The following is a 27349-nucleotide window of genomic DNA, read 5'->3' on the forward strand; positions in this document are numbered from 1 at the left end:
ACTGAATATGGAGTGACATGGTCAGAAAATCATTTTGGTGGCAGAATGGAGGGCAGACTAGAGAGAGAGTTGTGGGGGCAGTGAGGATGACACCTAGGTTGCAAGCTTAGGAGGATAGTGGTACCCTCCACAATAACAGGGAAATTTGGAAGGGAGGAGAGTGTAGGGGAAAGATAATGAGTTCAATTTTGAACATGTTGAGTTTAAGATATCTCAAAGGCAATTGGAGATGTGAGACTGGAAGTCAGTAGAGAGGTTAGCTAGATCTGAGATACCATCAGCATAGAGATAACTAAATCAAGAGAAGCTGCTGAGATCACCAGGGGAAGCAACGTAGAGGGAGAAATATGTGGTCAGAACAGAAAACTAAATCAGATTTCTTGATCCTTGCCTCAAAGTATGTTTTTAGAAGACACAGATGGTGTTTGCTTCAAACTTAGGATGATGTTCAAAGTGAATTACAGTGCAGTTTGCTACATGGCTTATTTCCAGGAAGGTTAGAGAAAATTACAGTATATGATAATGGATCATCCACACTTCAGTGGCCTTTATAAAGATGGCCCCAGCCTAGAGATAATAGTCTAACAAGTCAGTTGATCCTTTTAGAATAAGAACAAGGAGAAGCAATTGGGATAAGGCCATCTCTATTCTGCCCTGATCTGACAACCTCTAAAGTATTGTATTCTGTTTGGGACACCACATTGTAGGATGGACACTGACAAATTGGACCTCACTCATAGTAGGGGATGAGGATGAGAACAGTAGTTCATGTTTATATAGAATTTTAGAGTTTGGAAAATGCTTCCCATGCTGTAGGCATCACTGGGATTGCTTCATTCTGTAGACATTTGAATCAGCTTTGTGTGCCACCCTATATTATCTGTCAAGCTGTGCCTCCCCCGCCCCAAGTACCATCTTTCCATCTCTTATATAAGCCTCACAACTGTCCTCCAAAATCAATGCCAACTGATGGATTGTTTAGCTTGGAGGAGACTGAAGCACACGATAAGTGCCTTCAAATATTTTAATAGCTTTCATGGGGATGGGACTCAAGCTTTGAAGTTCCTCTCAAACTGGACAGTATGTGATACTGATTTTAATGATGTGGGTCTGATAAGCCAATAAAAAGATAACAGGTCTAAGGCCTATGAGAAGCTTGGCTCACATGGAGAAGGTGTGGATGGAGGCAGGGTTTGACAGAAGTCAAAGACAGGCTTTGGGAACAGTAATGATAATTTGGTATTCCTGTGAACGACAGGAGAAAGTCAGCAAATATTCTGAGTAACAGAGATGTAAAAAGCACTGGGCTTCCGAAATGATTTTCAACTCTAGTTCATGGAGAGTTATACAACAGGTAACTCTCCAGGCCAGTGGACAAGCAAGAAAAGAGAGAGCTATAATCCAGGCGTCTGTGGATAAGGGATACAAATATGAAAAAGGAACCTTATATGATTTCCTGTAGCCAGATAAAGAATCATTGCTGCTGTTTGTGTGAAAGGGATGGAAGGTAGAAGAGAGTAGCTCCATGAAAGTAGCAGCATCACAGCTTAATGCTACCAGGGAAAACAAGAGTAGTCCCCATTTTTATGAAATATTGATTTCTGGAGCTAAAAAAAAATGGTTGTTGAATATTTGTTTACCCTATACTACTTTTAAAGTCATTTTATTTTTTTATATGAGATCAGCCATTTTCCTAGGAAATTATTGGCCCAGGTGTTGGAAATTAAAGACAGGGTAACTCAGGCTAACCTAAATAACTTTCCTAGATGGACAAAGTACTGTCAAATTAAATCACTTCGTAAAATTTTCACCTCAAAACTTTCCACATAGAAGTATAAGACTCTAGACTCAAGATGAATTGAAAGAGGGAGAGTAGGTAGTATTAAATACAATGGAACTGGAACCAGGAGACCTGAATTCAAATCCTGGCTCTGACGTTTACTAGAGGTATGACCATGGAGAACTTACTTAAATTTCATGAGCCTCAGTTTCTTCCTTTGTAAAATGGAGGTTAACAACTACCTACACCTCACAGGATTATGGTGAGAAAAGCACTTAATAAATCTAAGCTACTGTCATTATTAACTGCTGTCCCACAAAGCCCTTCTACCCTTATGCCTCTTCTTGAAGGCCATGTGAGCTGAGCATAGCTGGAAAGGCTCTGAATATGTCTCTGGTTCTGGTAGCAGACTGAGTCCATTTTCCAAGAACCAACCTATCTAACTATATAAAAAAGCACATCACCAGCATACTGGCTACTTAGTAATGAATTTTTTTTTGTGGGGGAGGAAAAGTGGCAACCCATGAAATTAAGAAAAACTTTAAACTAGCTTCAGTCCTGTGTGGCCCTGTCACGTTCTGGAGTGACATTTTCAGATGGCAAGAAAGGGGGATGGGGTGTGAGTTTTTAGACCATCAGTAAACATCGACTTGATTGGTATTCTAAATCTGAGATTCCTTTGTAAATGACCAATAAGGGAATGTAATGATGTTCCCTTCCCTAACTCATATCAATCATGACTTGCTTCCTGTAAACAATACTCACAGAGTCAAGTTGCAGCTAAATGGAAGAATGGCTCACAATCACATCTTGGAGGAAGAAGCAAAGAAAAGAGTTGGTGAATAGGTTTTGCTCTACTCCACCTCCCCAGAGGCAACAAGAAACATGACTGAATGAGATATTTGGTAATTGGGGCCAAGCAAGTGGGAAGAGAATCATTTGGACACAGCAGAGGGAGGACAGTAACAGCAGCTCCTATGTCTAACAGGGCCCTTAAAGTATATGAAATACACAACCAACCAGAGAGATGCATGCCCCATTATGCCCTTTTTACATATAGGGAAACTGAGGCTCAATGAAATGAATTTGCCAGGATCATACAGCTAATAAATAATTATCTGGACTGACAGCAAAATTCAGGTTTCCTGACTCTCAGAATTAGGGATTATTATTACACAAAACTGGGACCATGGAAAGAAATTATCAGAAGAAAGTGGTGTTGATGGGGATCTTTGGGTCCTCCAATCCATCACTCCTTTGCCTTCAGAGAGAATGCATACTTGGAGACTTCTGATGACTGAAGTTTTCCCCAGTCCTGAAATTTTCTTTCACTCTTTCTGAAAAGGTCAGAGAATGTTCTGATTCTGTCACCAAGGAGTAAGAGAAATAAGTATGAGACAAGGTAGGTACCGTAACTGTAGTCAGCATCACACCATGACGCTCAGTTTTAAGGACAATACCTGGCATTAGAGGTAAGGCTTCAATATGGACTACCTTAAAAACACCTTTGGCAAAACTTGCTTATGTGGCTATTTACTTGGACCTACTTTGCTGAATGCTAATGGTTTGATTAAGATTTCTACTCTTTCTTCTATATGAGTCATTGGTTTTGGTGGTGGTTAAAATATTTAAAAATAAAACAGGCTTGGCAATGAAGGAAGAACAAAAAATCAATACATTAAGCAGGTGACTGAAATTTTAAGTTGGATACAGCTAACCTCGGGGTATTTTTCTGGAAAAGAAAGAATAGTTTTTGGTATGTCCCTCTCTTAAATCTGGATGGATCTGGAAAATGCCTAAGTCCAAAAAACTATTATAAACTCCATCATGGGATGTTCTCTGAGAAGAAAGGGCTGTCTCAATAGTACTTAACATTATTGAAAATAATTTAAAGAAGGTTCTTTGTATTTTTGAAACTTCAGAAGCAAAGACTTGTTCTAGGAAATGTATTTTTACAGTGTAACATTTTTACAGGTAACCTTGTACAAGGATTGTGACATGGAAGACTTTGGGTTCAGCGTATCAGATGGACTGCTGGAAAAAGGAGTGTATGTTAAAAATATTCGCCCCACTGGACCAGGAGACCTAGGTGGCTTAAAGCCATATGACAGACTCTTACAGGTAAAGCCAAATGTACAATTTCAACCATGCACTTCTAAAATGGAGCATATAATTAACTTTACAAGACCAAATGGGCAAATTTAGGAGCGGAGAGTGATGGTCTATTTACCTAGTAGAAGATGATCCCACTGAGGAGAGCGCCCTTCGGCTCAGTTCTTTTCCCCTTCTCTAAGGTCCCTTCCAGATCTAAACCCTATGAGTCCTTCCCACCAGACCTCTCCAAATCCTCATCACCATGGCTGTGGCATCATTTTGGTCACAACCTCAAAACTTGACTTTATAAAGTGGTCTCCAGGTGTCAAGAAGAAGGTGGAAGTATTGGATGCAAAACTTTATTCTCCTGTAAAAATTGTTTTAAGGAAGAAAAATCCAAGACTAATAATGTTGGTACCTTCTGTAATAGGATCTCTCTCAGTAAAGACCTACGCTCTTTTAAAAAAATATATTCAGTGGAATTTATTCATTTCACAAGACCTTTGATTCTTAAGAATTACACATTCCAAAGAAGCAAGCCAGGTTAGTGTTAGACTTGGGGTTAGACTTGGGCTGGTAAAAGCAACGGACTAGTGATATGGTTCCTAAATTCCTGTTGTCACTCCTAGATCAACTAAATGGGTTTGATATTCTCCAAAGGCCCGTCACACTCAAGATAGCTACAATTCTAAACAGGCAAAGTCTGCAGGGCACCTCATCCTGCTAATAAGCAGTCATCCTCTATTAAAATCACAGCCTAGGGGTTTCTCATTTGAACTCTTACCCCCATCCCCCACCTAGGGCTCACAGTTTCAATCCAAACCTTAGGGTAAGTGGCCCTTCTATAGCAACAGGCATTGTCACCTGAGCTGCTGTCTAAGTCAATGCCACGCCAGGAGTTAGAGGGTCTAGATAATGGTTTACTGAGAACTTACTCCTTCCTCTCCTATAAGGAGTCTCCTTACAATTTACAGTAGCCTCTTAAATTCTAAAGTCATGACAATAACCTAATGATATACCTCAAACTCATGAGTGGATAACAAAATAATCACTAGCATTCAAAGGCAGAGCTCCCTCTTAATCTGAAGGTGTCTGATATAAACAATAATACCCCATTCCATAATGAATTTTAGATTATAGCTCCTCAGAACTTTCTATTCCTGGAGATTTGATATAAAGGTATATCACCTTGTAAATGTTCCCAAATTCCCCTTTATCAGTGGGTCAGTTATCTGACGTGGACTTTATCCTAGGCTGCTATACTTAATATAGACAATCTCCAGAATGTCCCTTTTCCATATATACTTTCCAGATAATTGACTAACTATGGACAAATCTAACACCCTCAACAATTCCCAAGACCCCCTAGCACATGTGCCATTTCAGGTCCTCTATTTCTCCCTCCAAACATTTGACTCTTGATGTTGGCCACGTACATGGGGCACATTTAACCCAAATTGGTGTTTTTTGGAAACCTTTTCTCAGAAGTTCCCCCTGATGTCACGTGAAGGAGAATTTCAAACACCCCTTAGGTAATCACGAGACACTTTGGATGCTGCTGAGGACCCCTAGGGCTAGCCAAGCAACTGAAAACATAATGCTTGATATTTCTCATAGAAGGCCAAAATATTTCACTCTTCCTTTGAAGGGCTTACATGCTGCTAAGCTAGGTTTTACTGGCCCAAGAGTTTGTGGATCAAATGCATAAAGATGGCTCTACCCTCAGACAAAAATGAAAAGGTACCTTATTGTCACTGTTCCATTAGGGATTCTAGTTCTAAATGTCATTTTAAAAATCCATATATTCTTACCTTTCAATTCCTGCCTAACCAAGGCTGGAGAAATGTTGAGATAGATTGATAAGCAAAGGTCAACTACTGCCATTCTGTACTCATTAGTCCAAGCTCCCAGTGGGTCCACCACCTTTATGGGCTATTTTCCCAGGGAGCATTCAGGAGTTGAAGGAAAATGGCTCCATTTTGTTCAAATTCCATTGTATAAAATGGTTAGTTTATATATAAACTTATTCCTCCCCATTAGAATTGCCTACTGGAAATTAAAGTAAGATCAGAGAGTTGCTTAGAAAACACATGGCATTAGAGTAAAGTCTGGCTGTCCAAGGCATCCCTTAGGACAGCCACTTGCTAGCCAGTACTAGAAACAAACATCCCCAAACTACCAAACTAATGCTACTACAGACAAAATGGACGTCATTTAACTCACACCTTGGTCCTGTTTTGATCAATAAAACCTCTCTTAAGATCATATAATCTTAGAGATCAAAAAGCCCAACCTCCCCACCTAGGGAAAGCATTCTCTCTACAACATCTATGTGGCAGCTTTAAATCTCGATGGTGAGTTACTTGCCACCTAAATCAGATACACAGTCCTTTCCTCCCTTGTGTTAAATTCCTTGAGCCAGCTGATTCAAACCAAGTTAAGTACCTGTTTCCATCATGAAAAAATACTTCCATTAGCATGGATGACTGAGCTATCTTAATCAATAAAACAAAATTCTTCACTAAAGAGGACTCCAAAGTTGTTGCTTTTTAATTTTTATTTAAATATACTCATATACCAAAAGAATCTTATTTAGAAAGCAGCACCATGGCATGAATCTCAGCATTCCTTTACAACCAAAATCCAAAACTCACACCTATCCCTCTCTTAATCACAACTTCAAACCTATTCAACTTGCTCTTTACTTTCATGATTAATTCCTTCTTCTTTTTCCAGTCTATCAGTTCCCACTCTGACTTCACTTGCTGTCCTAATACTTCTTACATCCCATCATCTATTTTAATGATGGCTTCCTTAGAAGCCTAGAATCCCTTGGTCCTTTTACCTCCAACCATGGGTTACTCTCACCATTTGCTTTTTTCTCTTCAGAGGCTGCCAAATACGGGTATTAAAAGGAAGTAATGAAAATATGCCAGTAGGTCCAATATAAAACCATCCAATTTAACATCAGCTGGGCTCAATAATCTTTCTATTCACTTTTTGTATATTGTCAAATTCCCCTTAGGATCCATTTCAAACTTTTTCTAATCTCAAGCTTCCACCATCAGCACTATTTTCCTCATTCTAAGATGATTACCCAGCTAAAGATCTCATCATGTTCCCCTACTTCTTCTGATAAAGTTATGTCCCTGCTCCTTTCCAAGACAAACCTACCCATTTCCATTCCTACTTCTTCTAGGGACACTGTTCTATCACCATCCTTATTCTTTTGTTTTCATCTTTTCCTTCTCTACAGGTACCTCCCCCCACCCCACCCCACCCCACCCCATACATACCTTGCAACTATACTCAGGTATTCCTTATATTAAGGAGGGTTTTTAAAGCTTTAAATTCAAAAGGCTTTCCTTAATTTTATCTGCTAAAATGGTGTTCTTAACCTAGATCTATAAACTTGGTTTTTAAAATTTTTTATTTTGACAATTATATTTCCAAACAGTTGATTTCCTTTGTAATTTTATATATTTTATACATTTGAAAACATTATCCTGAGAAAGAATCTGTAGGCTTCACCAAGACAAAAAAAGGTTAACAATTCCTGTCCTAAAACTCTATCCTATCTTCCTTTCCCAGTCTCTTTAAAAACAAAAAGTAACATATCCTGTTCTTTACTAGCTTCTTAGTTTTTAGTCTTCTGCTTTGTGACTTCAACCCCTACCAACTCAATTCAAGAAGCCTTTATCAAATACTAACAGGGTGCAAGGTATATCATACTAAGTGTTGGAAACTGAATGACAAAATGAAAAGCAGACCCAACCCTGTACAGGAGGGTTATATTTTACCAAGGGGAATATAACACAGAAAGAAGTACATAAAAGGTAATTTAGGGATGAAAGAAGCACCAGTGCCTAAGGGGAATCAGGAAAGTTTTCCTGTAGATTTCACCTGATGTGAACCTTGAAAGAGGCTAAGCTTTCTGTGATTAGGTGATGAGAAGGGGCTGCATTCCAAGTGTAGGGGGAGAACCAGGCTGTGTAAAGGCCCAGAGGTGGTAGATAAATGACAAGTTTAAGGAAGAACAAATAAAGTTTTGGGATGACTGAAAAGTCTGAAAGGGAAGGCTGCATCCTAATTTTTAAGAGTTTTGAATAACAAAGTTTATATTTTATCATAAAGGCAATTGCAATCATTGAAGAGTCTGACCAGAAAAATCACTTGTTCAAGCCTGTGCTTTACATTTTTTTATATTGGCAGCTCTGTGGAGGATGGATTGGAAAGGAGGGGAGTAATTTGAGTTAGGATAATGAGCTATGAGTGTACTGCAATAGTCTAGAGGGGAAGGTAACAAGGGCCTGAAACAGAGTGGTGGCCATTTGGATAGAGAGAATGGGATGGATGGGAACGAGAGTATGGAGACAGAACCCCAAAAATTTGGTAACTGATTGGATATGTGGGGCCAAAGAAGAGAAGACAAGCTGAGGTTCCGAACATTAATAACAGGAAGAATGATAGTGTCAAAAGAAATTTAAAAAAATGTGGAGGAGAGACAGGAAGATAATGAGTTCTGTTGTGGACTTGTTGTGTGCAAAACACCTATGATGTATCTGGATGGAAGAGTTTAGCACAAAACCAATGATGGAGGACTGGTGGTCAGGGAAATAAAAAGTGCTGAATATGTAGTTCTGGGAATGATCTACATAGAGATCACTGAACCCATGGCAGCTAACGAAATCAAGACAGAAGGTAGTATAGAGAGGGAAGAGGCTCCAGGACAGAGCCATGGAAAACACTAATGGTTGCATTAAGAAGCATAAGAAGACCAAGAAGGAGCAACCAAACAAGTAGGAGAAATAAGAGACAGCAGTATCACACAAAAACCAAGAGTATCTTGGAGGGGATAGTCAATCTGTCCACCAATCAACAAATATTACATGCCAATTATCAACCAGGAACTGTTCTAGGAGCTAGGGCTACAAGTACAAAGATTGAAATTCCTACTTAAAATGAGCTTAATATATGCTGCATGAAAATGTAGTTTTGGGGAATCATCTACTTAGAAATTATTGAACCCATGAAAGCTAATGAAATCAAGAGAGAAGTTACAGAGAGGAAAGAGTGGAATCTTTTTCCAGAGTCATGGAAAGCAGTCATAGTTACACAGGTTGGGACATGGATGAGGATCCAGCTAAGAAGACCCAGAGGGAGCAAGCAAGAGGTAGGAGGAAAAGTATCACACAAAACCAATAGAAGAGTATCCTGGAAAAAAAGGAATAGTCAATCAGTCCAATAAGTAACAAACAGTACATGCTAATTATCAACCAGGAACTGTGCTAGGGCGACAAGTAAAGAGACTGAAATTCACAATGAGCTTAATATATACTGCATAAATATAAAGTTAATAAATACACACGCTAAATACAAAGTAATTTGAAAGGGAAGGCATTAGCAGTCAGGAGGGTGTCAGGAAAGGAAGGCTTCACACAGAAGATGGTCTGAGCTGCATCTGAAAGGAAGAGCTCTGAGAAACAGGTAAGAAGGGAATGCATTCCAGGCAGGAGGGATGGCAAGTACACAGCCATGGAGACAGGAGACAAAGGAAGTAGGAAGAGAGAGTCCAGTCTGTCTGGATCACTGTGATGTATCCAGAGTCAAAAGCTGATGAGATCAAAGAAGATGAGAACTGAAAAACAACCACTTAACAATTAAGACATTGTTAATCCCTTGGAGGGATGTACTTACTATGCCTATGATACCCTCTGTCTTCACACTTTCCCCTTTTTCTGTTTCCATTGCACTGCACAACATCCTCTTTCTTCTGTCTCCACTGCTTTTAAAATAACTTCTGGTTTCACCTCAAGGTTGCATGTTTGGGGTTCAACTGTGTTGTCTTATGACTCAAACACTAAACCCAAAATGACAGAATGGCCCTTCTTGACCTTTCAGGTTAACCACGTCCGTACAAGAGACTTTGACTGCTGCCTCGTCGTACCCCTCATAGCAGAATCTGGCAATAAATTGGACCTGGTTATTAGCAGAAACCCCCTGGCTTCTCAGAAGGTGGTCCCAGATCAACAACGTACTTTACCTGGTGGAGAATGGGGTGACCAGAACAGAGCTTTCTTTCAACAAACTGGACATGGTGGTAGTCTGGAGACACGAGAACCCACTAATACATTATAGCAAAGATTTTTATAAAATGACAAAGGACAATATATACATGGTGCTAAAAAAAAATCCCTTTAAGATATCTGTGACAGTTGAGGCACAGATCAATCATGTGGCATTAACGGTAAAGCACAGGGGCTTTTAAATGTCTCTCATGGCTCATGTTCACTATTCTTTTAAAATTGGAAGTTTTTCTGGTGACCACTATGATAAATGGCAGGCCAAGCCCAATGATAGAGCAAAAAAGATAGCAAAAAGTAGGTAGGTCTTTTCTTCCCTCCCATTAATAAACTAAAAGATCTTTTAAAAAGTCAATTTCATACTTTCATCTTAATATGACTGGTTTTGAAAAAGAAAAAAATCTCATTTTCTAAAATATCCTTTATGAGAGTATCTTATAATTCACTTTTAAACCAGCTGGTTACTGGGTCTCAATGTAACAGTAAGCTGTAGGAACAAGGCTCTTTGTAAATTTAGCTTTATTATGGGTAGTGTTTTGTGAACTCTTGGTCTGCTACAATGGGAGGGATGCAGATATAAAATTAAGTTATATTAAAGTATTTCCACAAACATGCACGTAAGAGGCTGTGGTAGGTGGTGGTGAAATGTATTGCCCAAGTATAGGAACAATTTTACTAGGATGTATGTTATTCCCTATGCAAGAAAATACTAAACAGGTCATGTCTTGGGACCTGTAATTTTTTTTTTTTTAAGAATGGGGATTATTGCTTAAGTACCTGAAAACTTCTGAAAAAGGACTACAGTACACTAAAAACTCAATCTGAGGGTATTTGTTCTTAAGTTCATTTGTTTTCCTTTTTAAAAAAAGACTTAAATAAACACCTATAACAAAGAACAAAGTGTATTCAAATGAGGTCAACTTAATGCCAGGCAAATCAAATCCATATCACTACATATGTTGTTTTGACAGATTGAGGGGCGTATAGCACATGTATTTAGAAATTCCACTGAAATATATTTTGTTCTGAGCCATGCCACTTATAGAGATTGTAAATACATTTTAAAAAATACATTGCCAATTCCTACCACCCCTCAAAGCAATAAATGGTGACAATTGCTTCTTATCCTCCTGAGCAACTGTTTTCAGTTGTTCAGGTATTTTCAGTAATCACGGTAATAACTGTTATCTGTTAAATATAAAAAAAATTAACTAGATCTATATATTGACTGTAGAACCTTCATTAACAAAATAGTCATTTTCTAACCCTTTTGGTTTGGGTTAAAAATTCAAACACCATTTAGACAAAGTATCACTATCTTCTTTACCCTTATTACATGAAAAAGCTCACCTTCCTTTTGTGCACACACAAATGTTTCCTTCATTCAACACTGCCAGGGCAAAAAAAGAAAATTTAAAGCAGAATCATGTTTGAAAGAATCATGAGTCACTTAAATATGTATTTTTATTTGTAACAAACAAGTATTAAACTGTAAAGTATTTTTGTACAAATTTAATACTTTAATAGCATGATATTTATCGTCTATGTATGGTTTTTGGGAGCTCAGAATTGTTGCAAATTTGTATGAAAAAAAATCAAATTGTACACAGTGGAATAAACAGTAATTTAAAAAAGACAAAAGTATGACATTCAGTATAACTCTCTGAGACCTAAATCCACTTTGGCCACATATTACAGTGTACAGATCAGATACAGTACAAAATTGAGAGTTTCATTTAGATGAATGAGGTTTTTAAAAAGAGGTCTTAAAATAATGCAGGACTTTCAAAAATCTAGTCTGTGAAAGTATTTTATATGATACAGATATCTATGGTAAACCATGAAAAGTGACTATTGTACTTTGTACAATATTGTACAACTATTGTACCATCTTTCTTTAACAAGGGTAATTATTTTGACCATGACAGACTGCAGATTTTTTTTCACTTTCAATTCACTCCAACAATTCAGCACCTACTATTTGCAACGCACTGCTTTTAACAACTGTTACATAGAAGCATCTAATTACCTCGTCAAATTCTATTAAAATGAACACTAAAACTATCCACATTCTTGACTTTCTGGAATGTTATTTGTAAATCTTATATGGAATTTAATCTATATCCAACCAGCAAATGGATCAAAATCAACAAGCTGAAATTTAACTAGAATAAATATGAAGTCCTGCATTTAAGTTTTTAAAATCAATTAAGTCAGTAAATAATAAAGGGGGAAACGGGAGAATTTGATTTGAAACCATTCATGTGAAGAAAAAAACCAAATGAACCAGGGTGATGAATCTTAGGAAAGTCATTGGTAAGCTGGTGAGTGTCCAAAGAAAAGCACAAGCAGGCTGATGCACTTAAAGGTCATGCCATGATCAAAAGAACTGAGGACTTCAAAAAGCATTTACTGTGATGAAGAAAAGACTTAGAGAAGACACGAAACCTATCTAATATCTAAAGGGTAGTTGTGTGGATGAGGGATCACAGAATTAGCAACAAGGAGTGCAAGGTGAAGAGAGATATATTGAAACTTGATATAAGTAAAGACATCTTGATAATTAGTTATGCAAAAGTACAATGGGCTACACCCTTGGGAACAGGGAGTGGGTTTCCCCTCAATGAAGGTCTTCAAACAAATGCAGCGTGACCACTTTTCAGATATGAAGTAGGGTAGATTTCTGCAGGTACAGTGTTGACTTGATGGCTTCTTGGAGGGTAGGGGGTGGATCTCTTCCACCTCAAATTCTACAAACCAGTGTGAGATGTCTGCTAAAAATGCTAATGTAATCTTACACTGCATTTATGGAAGCAAAGTCATTAGAACAAGAAGGGTAAATCAGACTTGTTTGGCCATGGGTAGATTGAGGAATGATGGCGGGAGGTTGCAAAGAGGCAAATTTAGGCATCAAAAAAAAACTTCCTAACAATCACAGCTATTCGAAAGTCTAACTGTGCTGTCTTGGTTCCCCTTACTTAAGGTCTTCAAGCAAAGACTGAATGATAATTACCACTTGGGGGAGTTCTGATAAGGTTTGGACTACAAAATTAGATCAGGTCAACAATGGCATGCGTTGCCTCACAAAACAGTTCCTTGTCTCTGAAAAACCTTGTGAGCTCTTTGTCCCTAAAAAAAACTGTTCGGTGATATGATGGAAGTGATTCCAGCATGAGGCTAGGGGTTGCAAGGGATAACCAAACTGTCTGGTTAATTTCCAAACATCAATTCTTTTCAGCATTTTTTACTATCTTTCAATAAGACATTTAAAAAATTCTATCATGTAATACATGATTGCACCAAAGAGATAGTTACATGATACTTTTTTTTAAAAAAAGGAATGTTTTAAAAATCTGTTTATCTATGTATTCAATGTTCATGTTCCATGGCCAGCTTTTGTAATGCCAGACTGGCTTTTCCCAATGTCTGTGGGATGACTTCCTTCTATACCATCAGCTGGAGGCTGCCTAAGGGATATAAATTAAATTGCCTATTTGCCTAAACATAACAATTTCAGAGGTAAGTGTACATTTGGGGTGGAAGAAGAGAATCTTAAAATGAATTCTAAAACCTTTCCTCAAAACACTTTTTAAACACCTTTCTTGGCACTGCTTTCAAGGTGCAGTTTAAGAGTCCCACTTTGTTTTACCTAAAAATAAATAACCCACAGGTTGATCTCTTCCTGATTCACCAGTCTTGGCTTCAAAAGACTTATCCAGCTGCAAAGGAGTTACTATGTTATCCACACTAATAAAAACATGCAACAAGTCTTTAAGGCAGTTCTCAAAAGGAATCTCTCAGCATGGTTTGGACAGTAGGAACATCACTGAGAAAAAGTGTAAGGCTTCAACAGGTGGGTACTTTTTTAAAGAAGGCAACACCCTTTTGGTATATTGATTCTAGTATGTTAGTTTTAAAACACAATCCCATTACTCTAGCCACACCCTCATATAATTTTTAGATTTTCTATGCTAATCTGATAACCAAATCATATTATCAAAGATAACCAAACACGGACCATAATTATACTAGCAATTAAAGCCATAATCAAATATGAAAAAGTTCAAATAAAGCCATAAGTGAATGCTTGGATTCTATGTTGTTATGCCAATAAAATGCATTTAAATCTTCATGGTTGTGCTTTAAAACAAAATCTGCTAAAAGCAGATTCTGTGAATTCTAAAAATTCCACTTAAAACTTGGCCAATTTCACCTTCATAATCTGAAGATACTGCTATGTATTTTCTCATCAAAGACAAAAATACATCATAATCATTTTGTTCAGCCAGAAATTAAATTCCTTCACTGACTGCAGTTTTGAAGAGCTGCTTGGGAGTCAAGCTCTTCAGGGTCATATTTTGAAGTCTGGAAGATACAAGTGGAGAAGTCTGTTCAACCTGTCAAAATAAAAAAAAAAATTACTTCCACTAAAGTTAAACCAGCCTACCATATTTACTAACTTAGAAGAGGAAATTTGATTTCCTCCCTCTACCCTTTTAAGTAGTTTTTCTGGCAGCCTAAACCTTTAAAGTTGTGAGCTAAAACTAATGGCTCTAAGCCAAGATAGAGGTTTCAACAGTGCTTAATAGATTGACCATAGATATAGTCATGATCTCCAAACTTGTTTTTTTTTTTTAACACAACCCCAATCAATTTTTAACACATACCTCTAGTATGTGAATATAAATAAAATCTGTGCTATGTAAAGAAAATACATGTGCTTGTACTTATGTACCTTAAAAAAACCTAAACAAAAACCAGAAATGACAAAGAATGTGAAAACCAATATTTTAAAGCTGTTTATTAATAGTACAAAAACACCCTTTTGCTCACACTAAAATACTAATAATAATGTTTAGTGAAAGCAATGCAATTCATATACTTCATTATTTTAGAGAAATCTCTCCTATATCCTGGAAAAAAGGTTACAGTTACAAATAATAATTGCTTTTTAGTAACTATTTTAATTAATTTGATCTTAGTTCATTAGCCAAAAGGTGAATGTCTTTACTCTTCAGACACTTCATAACTGAAAAACAAACAACCCAATAATCAAATACGGCCATAATAATCACAGCTTTGCAGCAGTAGTCATGTTTCTGTGCATGGCTATTCACCACACACGATACAAAAGTAAAAGTGAATCCTCTGACTTCAATGATATCATGTCATTGCTCTTTATGTGGATCTGTTCAATGGATGTTATCACATCTTAATTTCCTCTTCATGTTTGGATTTTTTAGTTGTGTTTTCAGATACACCATACTTGGCCCCCTACTGACTATTCTTTTATTTGTAGTGTTAACCAAGACAAGTTTAGGGGGCCCCCTTAAACAGCAGTATCCTCACCAATGCCCTTCTTAAAGCTACCCATGCCTCCCACCACTGTGCTCTCTGCAAAGCATGCTCCATAGATAACACACTAGTTGTCATTTTAAACCTTTTCCTTTCCCACTCCTTCCATCTTTGGGCCCTGGGACTGAACTTCCTCCTGGTGACCCAGTTTCCCTGGCCACTCTCCATAGAACTGGTAGCACTTTCACTCATATTTCCACCTCACGGGAGGTGGAACACTCCTGGTTTTTCATGGATCCTTCCAGGCTCTTCCTACTTACCACCATCATTCAGTCATCACTCCTCCTTTGAGATTTATTCAATCCATTTTTATCACCCAATCAAGATTCCGGTGGCTATTGTCTACCAACCTCCAGAAGCCTTTCCTTCCTTCCTCAATGAGTGCAGTGGCTGGCTCAGTCTTTCTCTCCTTCCCAACTCCAGCCCTCAAACTAGGGGATCTGAACGTGATCCTCAACACTTTAACCTCACAGTTCCTCACTTAGTTACCTAGAGGCAGCTAGGTGGTGAAAGTGAATAGAGTGCTGGACCTGGAGTGAGGAAGACCAAAGTTCAAATCTGGTCTCAGACATTTACTAGCTAGCAAGTCACTTAATCGCTGTCTGCCTCAGTTTCCTCAACTGTAAAGTGGGGATAGTAATAATAGCACCTACCTCACAGGGTTGTTGTAAGGATCAAATAAGTTAATATTTGTAAAGCACTTAGCATAGTGCCTGGTGCACAGTGGGCAATAATAAATGCTTGTTCCTTTTCCTTCCCTTCACATGACCTTTTCCTCAACCCCACCTCGGCTGTACAGAGATGCTTGTATACCCTTGGTCTTGCCGTCACTCAGAAATGCATCATTTTCATGCTCATGAAATCTAAAATTCTTTTACTTGATAACCATCTGTTACTCATACCAACTCTTCCCCTGCCTTGTAATCCCAAAACCTGTTCTTCATCTTCAACATGACCTCCAATCCCACTGCCCACCCTTTTAGTTCTTTCTTAGGTCTTTACTCCTGCACTGGCCCCACAATCCTGAAGCTTGGCAGTTCAACTCAACACTGTGTCAAGTCACTTGTCCCCCTTTCCTATTGAAGATCTTGCCCTAGTAAGTGTTAGCCCTAAATTATTTCCACCATCCACACTGCCCTCGCTCCTACACTGCTGAATGAGGATAGAGAAAAAAAATCACGAAAGTGCTGACTGGTTCCACTACAGATTTGTTACCTAACCTCTCTACTAGGCCCTCACCTCAGCAAGGCTATCCTTTTATGCCTCCTTCACTGACTCACTATCCCACTCAGGACAGCAGTTTTACCAAACCTGCCATGGCTTTCTCCCTGCTCCGCTGAGAATCTTGCCTCCTACTTCACTGGAAAATTTTAGGCCATTCTCCAAAAGCTCCCTTTATTCCCCTCTCCTCACTTCAAATCACTAAGATACTTCTCTTCTTCACCCTGTCTCACAAGAGGTGATCCTTCTCTTTGTCAAGACAAACTTATCTACAAGCACGTGGTCCCATTCTCCCATAGACTTCCCCCTCCACCATTCCTACCCTTTCACTAATCTTCAATCTTTCCCTGTCTATTGGCTGCTTCCCTGTTTCCTACACCCATGTCCATGTCTCCCCCAGCCTAAAAAAAAAAACCCTCATTTTATGCTATCCTATGGTTCTTTTCTGCCTTTTTGAGCAAACTGCATTAAAAGGCCATATTGGTGTCTCCACTTGCTTTCCTCGCACTCTGCTGAACTCTCTGCAGCCTGGCTTCTCATCTTAGTATTCAAGTGAAACTGCTTTCTTTAAAGTTACCAATGATCTCACTGCCAAATCTAATGTCCTTTTCTCAATTCTCATCCTTCCTCATCCCTCTGAAGCCTAGGAAACTGTTAGTCACCCTTTACTTGATACTCTCTGCTCTCAAGGTTTTCGTGACCCTGCTTTCTCCAGGCTCTCCTACTGCTTTAGTGTCTCTTCTCAAGTCTCCTTTGCAAGATCTTTTTTCAGATCACACCCACTAATCATGAATGTCCATAAGGTTCTGTCTTGGGTCATCTTCTCCTGTTATACAGTTTCACTTGGTTATCTCAACAGTTCCCTTGGATACAATTATCATCTCTATGCAGATAACCCTCAGATTTATTCGTCCAGCCTTAATTTCTCTCCTGAAATCCAGTTTTTAACCTCCACCTGCTTATTCGGTAGTCACTGTCCTGGGAAATAAACTCTATTGCATATTTAGGAACAGAATAGCAGAGACAGCCATCCTCGAAACCAATCTACGTCTTCCTAGCTTCAAGGCCAGCTCACTAGCCACTATGCAGCACTTGTCTCAGCAGAATAAACTAAAGCTAAATGTCAATCATCCCTGTTGTTCATGTACCATCAACTGAAGATGTCATGGGATCCTCACCTTGGGATCTTAAATTCCATTATGCTATCTGGATTGAAATTCCAGGACATCAGAAACAGATATTTTTTTAAAAAACCCTTGTCTTTGGAACCTCACCTGCTCCATGTGGCAGGTTAAAAAGGGGTACCTTACAATTTATCTGTTAGATCTATGGAGAAGGGAAGAATTTATGACCAAACAAGAGATAGAGAACATCATGAAATGCAAAATGGATCATTTTGATTACAGTAAATTAAAAAGGTTTTGCACAAACAAAGCCAATGCAACCAAGATTAGAAGGGAAACAGAAAACTGGGAAACAATTTTTACAGGTAATATCTCTGATAAAGGCCTCATTTCTAAAATATATAGAGAAATGAATCAAATCTATAAGAATACAAGTCATTCCCCAACTGATAAATGGTCAAAGGATACGAATAGGCAGTTTTCTGATGAAGAAATTAAAGCTATCTCTAGTCATGTAAAAATGCTCTAAATCACTTGATTAGAGAAACGCAAATTAAAACAACTCTGAGGTACCACATCACACCTATCAGACTGGCTAACATAACAAAACAGGAAAATGATAAATGTTGGAGAAGATGTGGGAAAATTGGAACACTAAGACATTGTTTTGTTGGTGGAATTGTGAACTGATACCACCATTCTGGAGAATAGTTTGGAACTATACCCAAAGGGCTATAAAACTGTTCATACCTTTTGATCCAGCAATACCACTACTAGGTCTGTATCCCAAAGAGATCATAAAAAAAGGGAAAAGGGTGTACATGTACAAAAGTATTTAAAGCAGCTCTTTTTGTGGTGGCAAAGAATTGGAAATTGAGGGGACACCCGTCAACTTGGGAATGGCTGAACAAGTTGTGGTATATGAATGTAAGTTACTGTTCCATAAGAAATAGCAAGCAGGAAGATTTCAGAAAAACCTGGAAAGACATGCATAAACTGATGCAGAATGAAGCGAGCAGAACCAGGAAAACATAGTACACAGTAACAGCAACATTGTGCAATGACCAACTTTGTTAAATTTAGCTATTCTCAGCAATGCAATGATCAAAGACAATTCCAAGACTCATGATGAAAAATACTATCCACAACCAGAGAAAGAATTATGGAGTCTGAATGCAGAAAGAAGCACACTATTTTCTTTCTTTTTTTTTTCCCTTTCTCATGGCTTTTCCCTTTTGTTCTGATTCTTCTTTCACAACATGACTAATCTGGAAATATGTTTAATATGATGGTATATGTATAGCCTATATCAGATTGCATGCTGTCTTGGGGAGGAGGTAAAAAATTAGAACTCAGAATCGTACAAATGTGAAATTGCTGAAAACTAAATTTATTAATAATTAAAAAGGGAAACTTTGGGTACAGAAAAGGGCCAAATAATTCAATAGAAAAATCTCTATTTGCATGGAAAGGAAAAGAACAGGGAAAAACGTAGACTTTATCCACTTTTCTTACTATCTCTTGCTGCTTCTAAGTAGAAGCAATGACTCAGGATGTTTAGGAGCTTAAAGAAATTATATGCAGTTGCTAACAAGAAAAACACAAGCTGAGCAAGTGTGATCTGTGGTCCTTTCCATTTTAAGAGGATTAAATTTTTTACAAAAATAAATATGGAAAATTAATACAATTAGAATTAGAAGAGAAACAATTAACCAGGAAAACAGATTGCTACAAATATCTCTAATCAGTGTCTGACATCCAAGATACATAAACTATTTAAGAATAAGCCATTCCCCAACAGATAACTGGTCAAAAGATAAATACTATTTTTAAAAAATTTGCTCTGATTCAGTAATAAAGAGAATACTAATTAAAACAACTCTGAGGTTCCAACCCTGAATTCATCAAACATTGGCAAAGAACAGAAAAGGAAAGGACAGTGGTAGGAGGAGGTTTAGGAAGCCTGTATACACTATAAGTTGACTGATCCATTCTGGAAAGCAATTTGGAACTTACACCCCTAAGGTCACTATAACGCAAATACCCTTTGACCTGAGAATCCATTACTAGGGATATACACTAAAAAATGAAAGAAAGAAGTTAAAGACTCAGGTGTACAAAAGTACTTCCAGTAGTAACTTTTCTTATAGCAAAGACCTGGAAAGAAAGTGGGTGCCCATCAAATGGGGTAAGACTGAACAAATCATGGCATATGAATATAATAGAAAATCACTGCAACATAAGAGATGAGGAAAGTGATGGATTCACAGAAGCCTAGGAAGGTTTATATGAACTAATGCAGAGCGAAGTGAGGTAGAACCAGAATAACTGATAACACAATACTATAAAATAAAACCACTCCCAAAGACCTACAACTCTGAATAGTGCTATAACCAACCATGACTCCAGAAAAGTGATGATGAATCATGCTTCCCACCTGACAGAACAACAACGGACTAGAGGTACAGAATGAGATATATTTTCAGACAAGGACAAATGTGTAAATTTATTCTGCTTAACTTTATTTGCTTAACTCTCTTAGGAGAGGGAGGAGGTGGGAAGAATGGAGGGATAACTGATAATTACGCTAAAAAAAAAAGAATAAAAGAAAATCAATGAAACAATCTAAAAGCATACAAAGGACAGCCTAAGAAAGTTCAGAAGAGGACAAGGATGAACAGGACAGTGTTGCTACTACCTTGTTACATTTAATATACTTTTTTTTAACCTAAGCTATCTATAAAAGAAATTTATGGCTTCATGCAAAATTCTGCATTTCTCTTCTTCTTATGGAAATGTTCTGATCATTGTCAAATTCATAATAAGAAAAGAGAAAACTAAAATAAATATAGGGTGGGAGAAAGATACCCCCTAAAAAACGGGTGATGATCAAGTTCAGCATTTGTAAGTAAGTTCAATAATGGTAAATACCGATAGTTCAATTACATTTCTTTGAAGGAGACTCACTACAAGGTTAGTTCCCATTGTTAATGGTACTGCAAGCAATTAAAATCTGACCCTAAAATGTAGGATAAAAACATTGTGTTTGCAAAAACATCAGGACATACAAATTTTAAGAAATTTCTTTCATGGTAGGTTTTTTCTACATACCAGTAAATGAATCATAATGGAGTACTCTGAAAAATAATTACTCCTGCTACTCATGCCTAAAACCTAATTTAAAAGTAAAACATTAAAAGTAAAACAAATACCTAAAGCTTTTACTGAGGTATGGCATAAGAATTTTTTTCAATGAATTTTTTAAAAACAAGTTGCATGTAATAATAGCTGACATTTATATAGTGCTTTAAGAAAAATTTACAAAGGGATTTACATCTATCAAATCATTTGATCCTCACAACAAATGTGTGATGTATTTGCTATTAGTATCCCCATTTTACAGATGAAACTCCCAAGTTTAGTGCTGTGTCCACTATAAGCCACCTATTCATAAATCAAAATGAATAACTTCAAAGTGGTTTCTGTGGGAAAGGATATCTATATTTCAATCATGCCACCATTTTTCAAAACATTTTAGGAATTTCTCATGTTGAACTGACTTTAAAAAGACCATAATAAAAGCTCAGTTCTGAGGAAAATCAGTATTAATAAAATAATTTTGCTGCCTTATATTTTTAAGATTTGCCTACCCTGGACCTTTTAAAAAATGTAAACTATCTTCAATGGACAAAGATCTGCCACCAATGTAACTATTCAAAAGATTATCTTTTAAAGAAACATTTAAGATTTTTACAATAAATGACATTTTATATGTTGTATGCATGTTCTATACGCACAAAAGATAATTCCCAAAAGCATCACTAAAATATTTTGAACAACAGCAGCATCACTGGAATGACTTTAGCACTCCTGCCCCCTTCCCAAGCAAACTACTTTGAATAGAGCAACATTCATTGTTGTGTAACATACTGTATGTTTATTTAAATTTTAATTTCTTGTATATACTTTGTATATACTTCTGTATATACTTTGTACTGTTCATTCATTCAACAAATTGCAGGGGGGGGGGGGGGAGTCCTTGTTATTTTAATGTCCAATACGTATTCACCGTTGTATTAAATACACCTACTGCTATAACAAAAATACATTTAGATAACGCCCCCACAAGAATCTTAAAGTCTGCTGAAAGAGAGATTCACATTCTTACAATTTCATATATGTACATCTTAATTGTCAAGACGAGTGAACTCTTATAATTTTCCCTGACTATAACAAAGAAGAAAATCAATATGGGTTGTACAGGTCAGGCAAAGGTTCAAAACACAAGTAGGTCTTTTGCTGGACTGAAGAAATGGGAATAATATCTGTAGAGACTATATTCTAGGCTGAGGGAGTAGACTACAGCAAGAACTAAGGTACAGTAATGTGAATAAGGATTATATTTGGAGATTGAAGAACTGACAATTTTTGAGCTGGTGAATGACACAACAGTAAGTATTTATGCAAGGTTGACCTGACAGAACATCCAAGTGAGATTAGAGGAGGGATCAAACAGAAATAAAAAGACCAACTGGGGAGAAATTGTACAGGACCAGATTTAGGCTCAATATAGGGAAAAAACTTTCTTACAATCAGAACTGTCCAAAAGTGGAATGAGTTGTACCTCCAGAAGTTGCAGATCTCTTTTCACTGTGGTTTCAGGTGGAAGGGAATCAGGGACGCTGATTAAGTGTTTTCTGTTTAGGTATGGGTGAGACTCCATTACCTCTAAAGTCTCTTCAAGCTCTGAAATTAGGTGAATCTACAGCAAAACTGTGTTAACTGGGGCAGTGATAAAACAAAGCAGAAAGAGAGCTGGCTGTGTGACACGGATGATGTGATTGTTTTGTTTTTTGTGTTTCCCCACAGGATCAGACAGAGCTGGAAGGAGGGCTTTAGAGTTTATCTAGTCCAAGCCCTTCAATTTACAGATGAAGACATGGAGTTCTCAGAGGTTGAGTGACTTGTCAAAGGTCATAAGGTTAGTTAAGTGTCAGAAAGAGAATTTGAACTCTGGGCCTATGACTCCAAGTTCATTGTTCTTTCCACTGCATCACAGTGAAGTTTTTTCACAGTGGCTATCTATGTGTAGATGCCTAGAAGGCAGTTGGGAGATATAAACCAGGAGCTGAAATGCAGGGTCAAAAACACAAGTACTTGGATGTTGTCGTTGCAGAGGTGATGGTGGAAACTATGAGGAGAGAATGAATCCTAAAAAGAGACCAAGGGAGTGTGGAAGGAAAGAAGAGAGGATGGAGGACTGAGCCTTGAGAAAGTCTAGGTTACAGGATTAAAGGAAGAGCTGGAGTGACCACAGGCAATGGAGAAGCAGCGAACCAGACTAGCTGGTTCAGTCACCAAACTCAGTCACCAAAGCCAAAAAAGGACTGAGAACTGAATGATTAACACTGTTAAATTATTCGAGTTCAAGAAGGACTTAGATTTGGCTAGAAGGCCCTTATACTTGTCAATGTAACTATGGGAAGGAAACCCAAAATAAAGAGGAAAGACACAGTAACACAACAGAGGCGTAGGGTAGGAACTACTCATTCAGGGCATTAGGCAGTGACAGGCAGCACAACATAGAGGAGAGAAGCAGGACTTGGAATGAAGACCTATCTTCAGACTCTGCTCCTGACACACACTAGCTGGGTGATCCTGGGAAACGCAGACGTCTCGGTGCCCCCGGCAACTCTCTAGGACTAGAAATTCGATAAACATTTATTGAGTGTCTACCATATGCCAGGGATTGTGCTAAGCACTGGGCAACAAAAAGAAGCAAAGCCCTTGCCCTCAAGGAGCTTAAGATTTAATGGGGAAAACAACAAACAGACATATACAAAGCAAGCTATATATAGGATAAATAGGAAATAATCAAAAGACGAAAAGGACTGGAATTAGGAAGGGTCGGGAAGGTTTCCTGTAGACGGTGGGATTTTATTTGGAACTTAGTGGAAGTCAGGGAAGTCAATAGTCAGAACAGAGGAGGGAAAGTGTTCCAGGCATGGGGGATACAAAGAGAAAATGCCTTGAGCTGAGAGATGGGGTGTCTATTCATGCAACAGTCAAGAGGCCAGTATGTGCTGGGGGCTGAGATGTAAGAAAACTGGAAAGGGAGGAGGTTTAAGTTATAAAGGGCTCTGAAGGCCAAAGGGCATTTTGTATTTGCTTCTGGAGGCAACAGGAAGCCATTGGAGTTTATTGAGCAGGGGGATATGACATGATCAGACCTATGTATCAGGAAAATTACATTAGTGGCAGAACGAAGAATGGAGTGGAGTGGGGAGAGACTTGAGGCAGCCAGACCCCGCAGTGGCTGGCTATTGCAATAAAAACCTGCCCTGTCAGAGGAGAGAAAGGGACATATTTGAGATGCTAGAAAGCTCAAATCTACAGGCCTTGGCAACAGTACGGGTAAGGGAGGGGAGTGGGAGTGAAAGTGAAGCCACTCCTCTACCCACTCACTACACACCATGCCAACTCTTCATATTTCATAGTTATTTTCTAATTCCATAGGCCTAGTTTTACTTACGTGACACTATAATTAACATGTGGGCAGCTAGGTGGTACACTGGATAGAGCACTGGGCTGGGAACCAAGAAGACTCATCTTCCCAAGTTCAAATCTGGCCACAGATTCTTCCTAGCTATGTGACCCCGGGCAAGTCACTTAACCCTGTTTGCCTCAATTTCTTCATATGTAAAAATGAGCTGGAGAAGAAAATGGCAAACCACTCCAGTATCTTTGCCAAGAAAACCCCAAATTGGGTCATGAAGAATCAGAAATGACTGAAATAACTAAACAACATAATTAACATGAAATATGCACTTATAAAAGTACCAAAGTTAGCCAAAACAAAAGTCTGAAGTAGGTTAACAGGGCCTCTTACCAGAAGTAATTTGTTCGGACTTTCAAAGTCATTTGTGGTACTTCTCTTTGTTCCTCTTAACTCCCATGAATCTTCTTCCTCATCAGTTTCCTCAAATGAAACCAATTTCTCTTCTCCATTAGTAATTAATGTCACATCCTTATCTACAGAGCCATGTGTTTTAATAAAGCTATTTCCTACAGTTCCAGGTATGATTGGGTCTAATGGAGTTGCTGAAGGCTGAGAGCTGTGTCCTTGACTTTGTCCACAGCTTTTAGAAGGGGACGATACTTCCTCTGGAAATGTATAGCTATCAGCAAAATTCCTTTGCAAGAAATGTTTTAAACGGGTTTTTCTGGGAAAACTATTTTGCTTAACTGCTTTCCGGAGCTGAGACTCTTCTGCTATAACATACACTCGAGAGCGGCCTCGTGTTATAGCTGTATAAACATGCTGCCAGTGTTGTCGACCAGCTTTTCCAACGACATAAACTACTGTGTCTTCTTCTGATCCCTGAAAGAAAAGAGATTTTTTCATTTAAAAGTCATATTAAAAATCTGTCAGGGTCAAGATGGCAGAGTGAGGAAGGAATGCCCAGGAACCCTGCCAAATTTCTCTCCAAATAACCTTGAAAGACTCCTGAGAACCAATGTAGGAGCAGGGAAACAACATAACAGCACAGCAGGAAAGGTATGTCTTAATGGGGTGGGAGGGGAGCCCAGTAAACAAACAGTAGTGACAGGCAACACCCTAAGGGGCCTCCATTGAGGCTCCAAGCCCCAAGGCCTTGCCCTGGGGGCAAGCCAGCAGTCCCAGACAAGCAGCACAGGAAAGGCCCACCCCTGCGGCCATCCAGCAGAGGCCCTGTTGCTATATCAAGCCAGAAGCAAGGAGGCTCCCCACAGCACAAGAAGCTTGGGACAAAATAGAACCCATTTCTTATCAAAGTAAAAAATCACAAAATAGGCATAAAAAACTAGTAAAAAAAGAACTTGACTATAAAAAGTTGATATGATGACAGGGAAGATCAAGGCATGAACTAAGAAAAGGACAACAGTGTAAAATGGATATAATGTGAAGCCTCAAAGAAAAATGTAAATTAGTCTCAGGACCCCCCCCACCCAAAAAAGACTCCTGGAAGAGCTCAAAAAGAATTTTAAAAAGCAAAGTAGAAGAAAAATTGGGGAAAGAAATGAAAGTAATGCAAGAGAATTATGAAAGAAGAATCAACAACCTGGTAAAAAATGCAAAAACATATACAAAAATTCACTGAAGAAAGTAACTCCTTAAAAAGCAGAACTGGCCAAATGAAAAAGGAGGTACAAAGTCTCACTGAAGAAATTAATTCCTTAAAAATTTGAATTGGGTAAGTCTAAGCTAATGGCTCCATGAGACAACAAGAAACAATAAAACAAAATAACAAAATCAGAAAAATGTTAAAAAAGAAAAGAAAGATGTGAAATTTCTCACTGGAAAAACAACTGACCCAGAAAATAGAACCAGGAGAGCCAATTTAAGAATTACTGGACTACCTGAAAGCCATGATCAAAAAAAGAGCCTAACTACCATATTTCAAGAATTATTACGGAAACCTGTCTCAATATCCTAGAACCATATGACAAAACTGAAATTAAAAGAATCCACTAATCATCTCCTGAAAGAAGTCTCAAAATGAAAACTCCCACATGCATCATAGCCAAATTCCAGAGCTCCCAAGTCAAGGAGAAAATACTGCAAGTATCCAGAAAGAAACAATTCAAATATGGAGCCACAGTCATGATTACACAGAATTTAATCACTTGTACATTAAAGGACTGGAGAGCTTGGAATATATGCTATTCTGGAAGGCAGAAGAGCTGAAATTACAACCAAGAATCACCTAACCAGCAAAACTAAGTATAAGCAGTTAGGGGAAAAAATGATATTTAATGAAATAGAGGACTTCCAAGAATTCCTAATTTAAAGAGTATAGCTCAATAAAAAATTTGATCTTCAAATACAAGACTCAAGTCTCCTTCCTCTTTTTTTCAATTCATTAGTCCCTATTCTGGCTTCACTTGCTCTTCTAACCTTTCCTGCATCCCATCATTTATTTTAGTGAAGAGCCTCTTTAGCAGTTCAAAGAACAAACCAGAGAAACAATCAATAATTTCATTAAAGAGAATGACAACAATGAAACAACATACCAAAATTTATGGGATGTAGCCAGAGCAATGCCTAGGGGAAATTTCATATCTCTAAATGCTTACATCAATAAAACTGAGAAAGGGAAGATCAATGAATTGGGCATGAAACTAAAAAAAACTAGAAAAAGAACAAATTAAAAATCTTAAACACCAAACTGGAAATCCTGAAAACCAAAGGAAAGATTAATAAAACTGAAAGCAAGCTGGTTTTATGAAGGAAAAAAAACACAATAAAATAAATCATTGGTTGATTTAAAAAATGAAAGAAAAAAATAAATTACTATTATCAGAAAAGAAAGTAGTGAATTCACCACTAATGGAAAGGAAACTAAAGCCAATTATTAAGAGCTACTTTGCTCAGTTATTTGCCATCAAATCTAAGTGAAATAAATGAATGTTTATAAAAACATAAGTTGTCCAGACTAACAGAAGAGGAAATAAAGTATTTAACCAAATCTTAGAAAAAGAAATTGAACAAGCCATCAATGAACTCCCTAAGAAAAAATCCCCAGGGCCAGATGGATTCACCAGTGAAGTTTAGTAAACATTTAAAGAGCAATTAATCGCAATACTATATAAACTATTTGGAAAAATAGGCAAAGAAGGAGTCCTTCCAAATTCCTTTTAATGACACACAT

General features: G+C 37.9%; 2 protein-coding genes across 2 annotated transcripts in view; one reads left to right on the top strand and one right to left on the bottom strand.

The window, feature by feature from the left end:
* Positions 1-11170, top strand: part of GRIP1 (glutamate receptor interacting protein 1) — a 338240-nt gene extending 327070 nt beyond the window's left edge. Inside the window, exons 23-24 of the mRNA XM_036760738.1 lie at positions 3755-3901; positions 9776-11170. Of these exons, the coding sequence (XP_036616633.1) occupies positions 3755-3901; positions 9776-10012 (384 nt within the window). The 3' untranslated portion in view covers positions 10013-11170. The remainder of the gene's footprint in view (positions 1-3754; positions 3902-9775) is intronic.
* A 286-nt stretch (positions 11171-11456) lies between these two features.
* Positions 11457-27349, bottom strand: part of HELB (DNA helicase B) — a 54172-nt gene continuing 38279 nt past the window's right edge. The window contains exons 12-13 of the mRNA XM_036758633.1: positions 24547-25038; positions 11457-14354 (exon numbers count right to left, since the gene is read on the bottom strand). Coding sequence (XP_036614528.1) covers positions 14250-14354; positions 24547-25038 — 597 coding nt within the window. The 3' untranslated portion in view covers positions 11457-14249. The remainder of the gene's footprint in view (positions 14355-24546; positions 25039-27349) is intronic.

Source organism: Trichosurus vulpecula, chromosome 5, assembly GCF_011100635.1.
Source record: "Trichosurus vulpecula isolate mTriVul1 chromosome 5, mTriVul1.pri, whole genome shotgun sequence".
Classification (NCBI taxonomy): Eukaryota; Metazoa; Chordata; class Mammalia; order Diprotodontia; family Phalangeridae; genus Trichosurus; species Trichosurus vulpecula.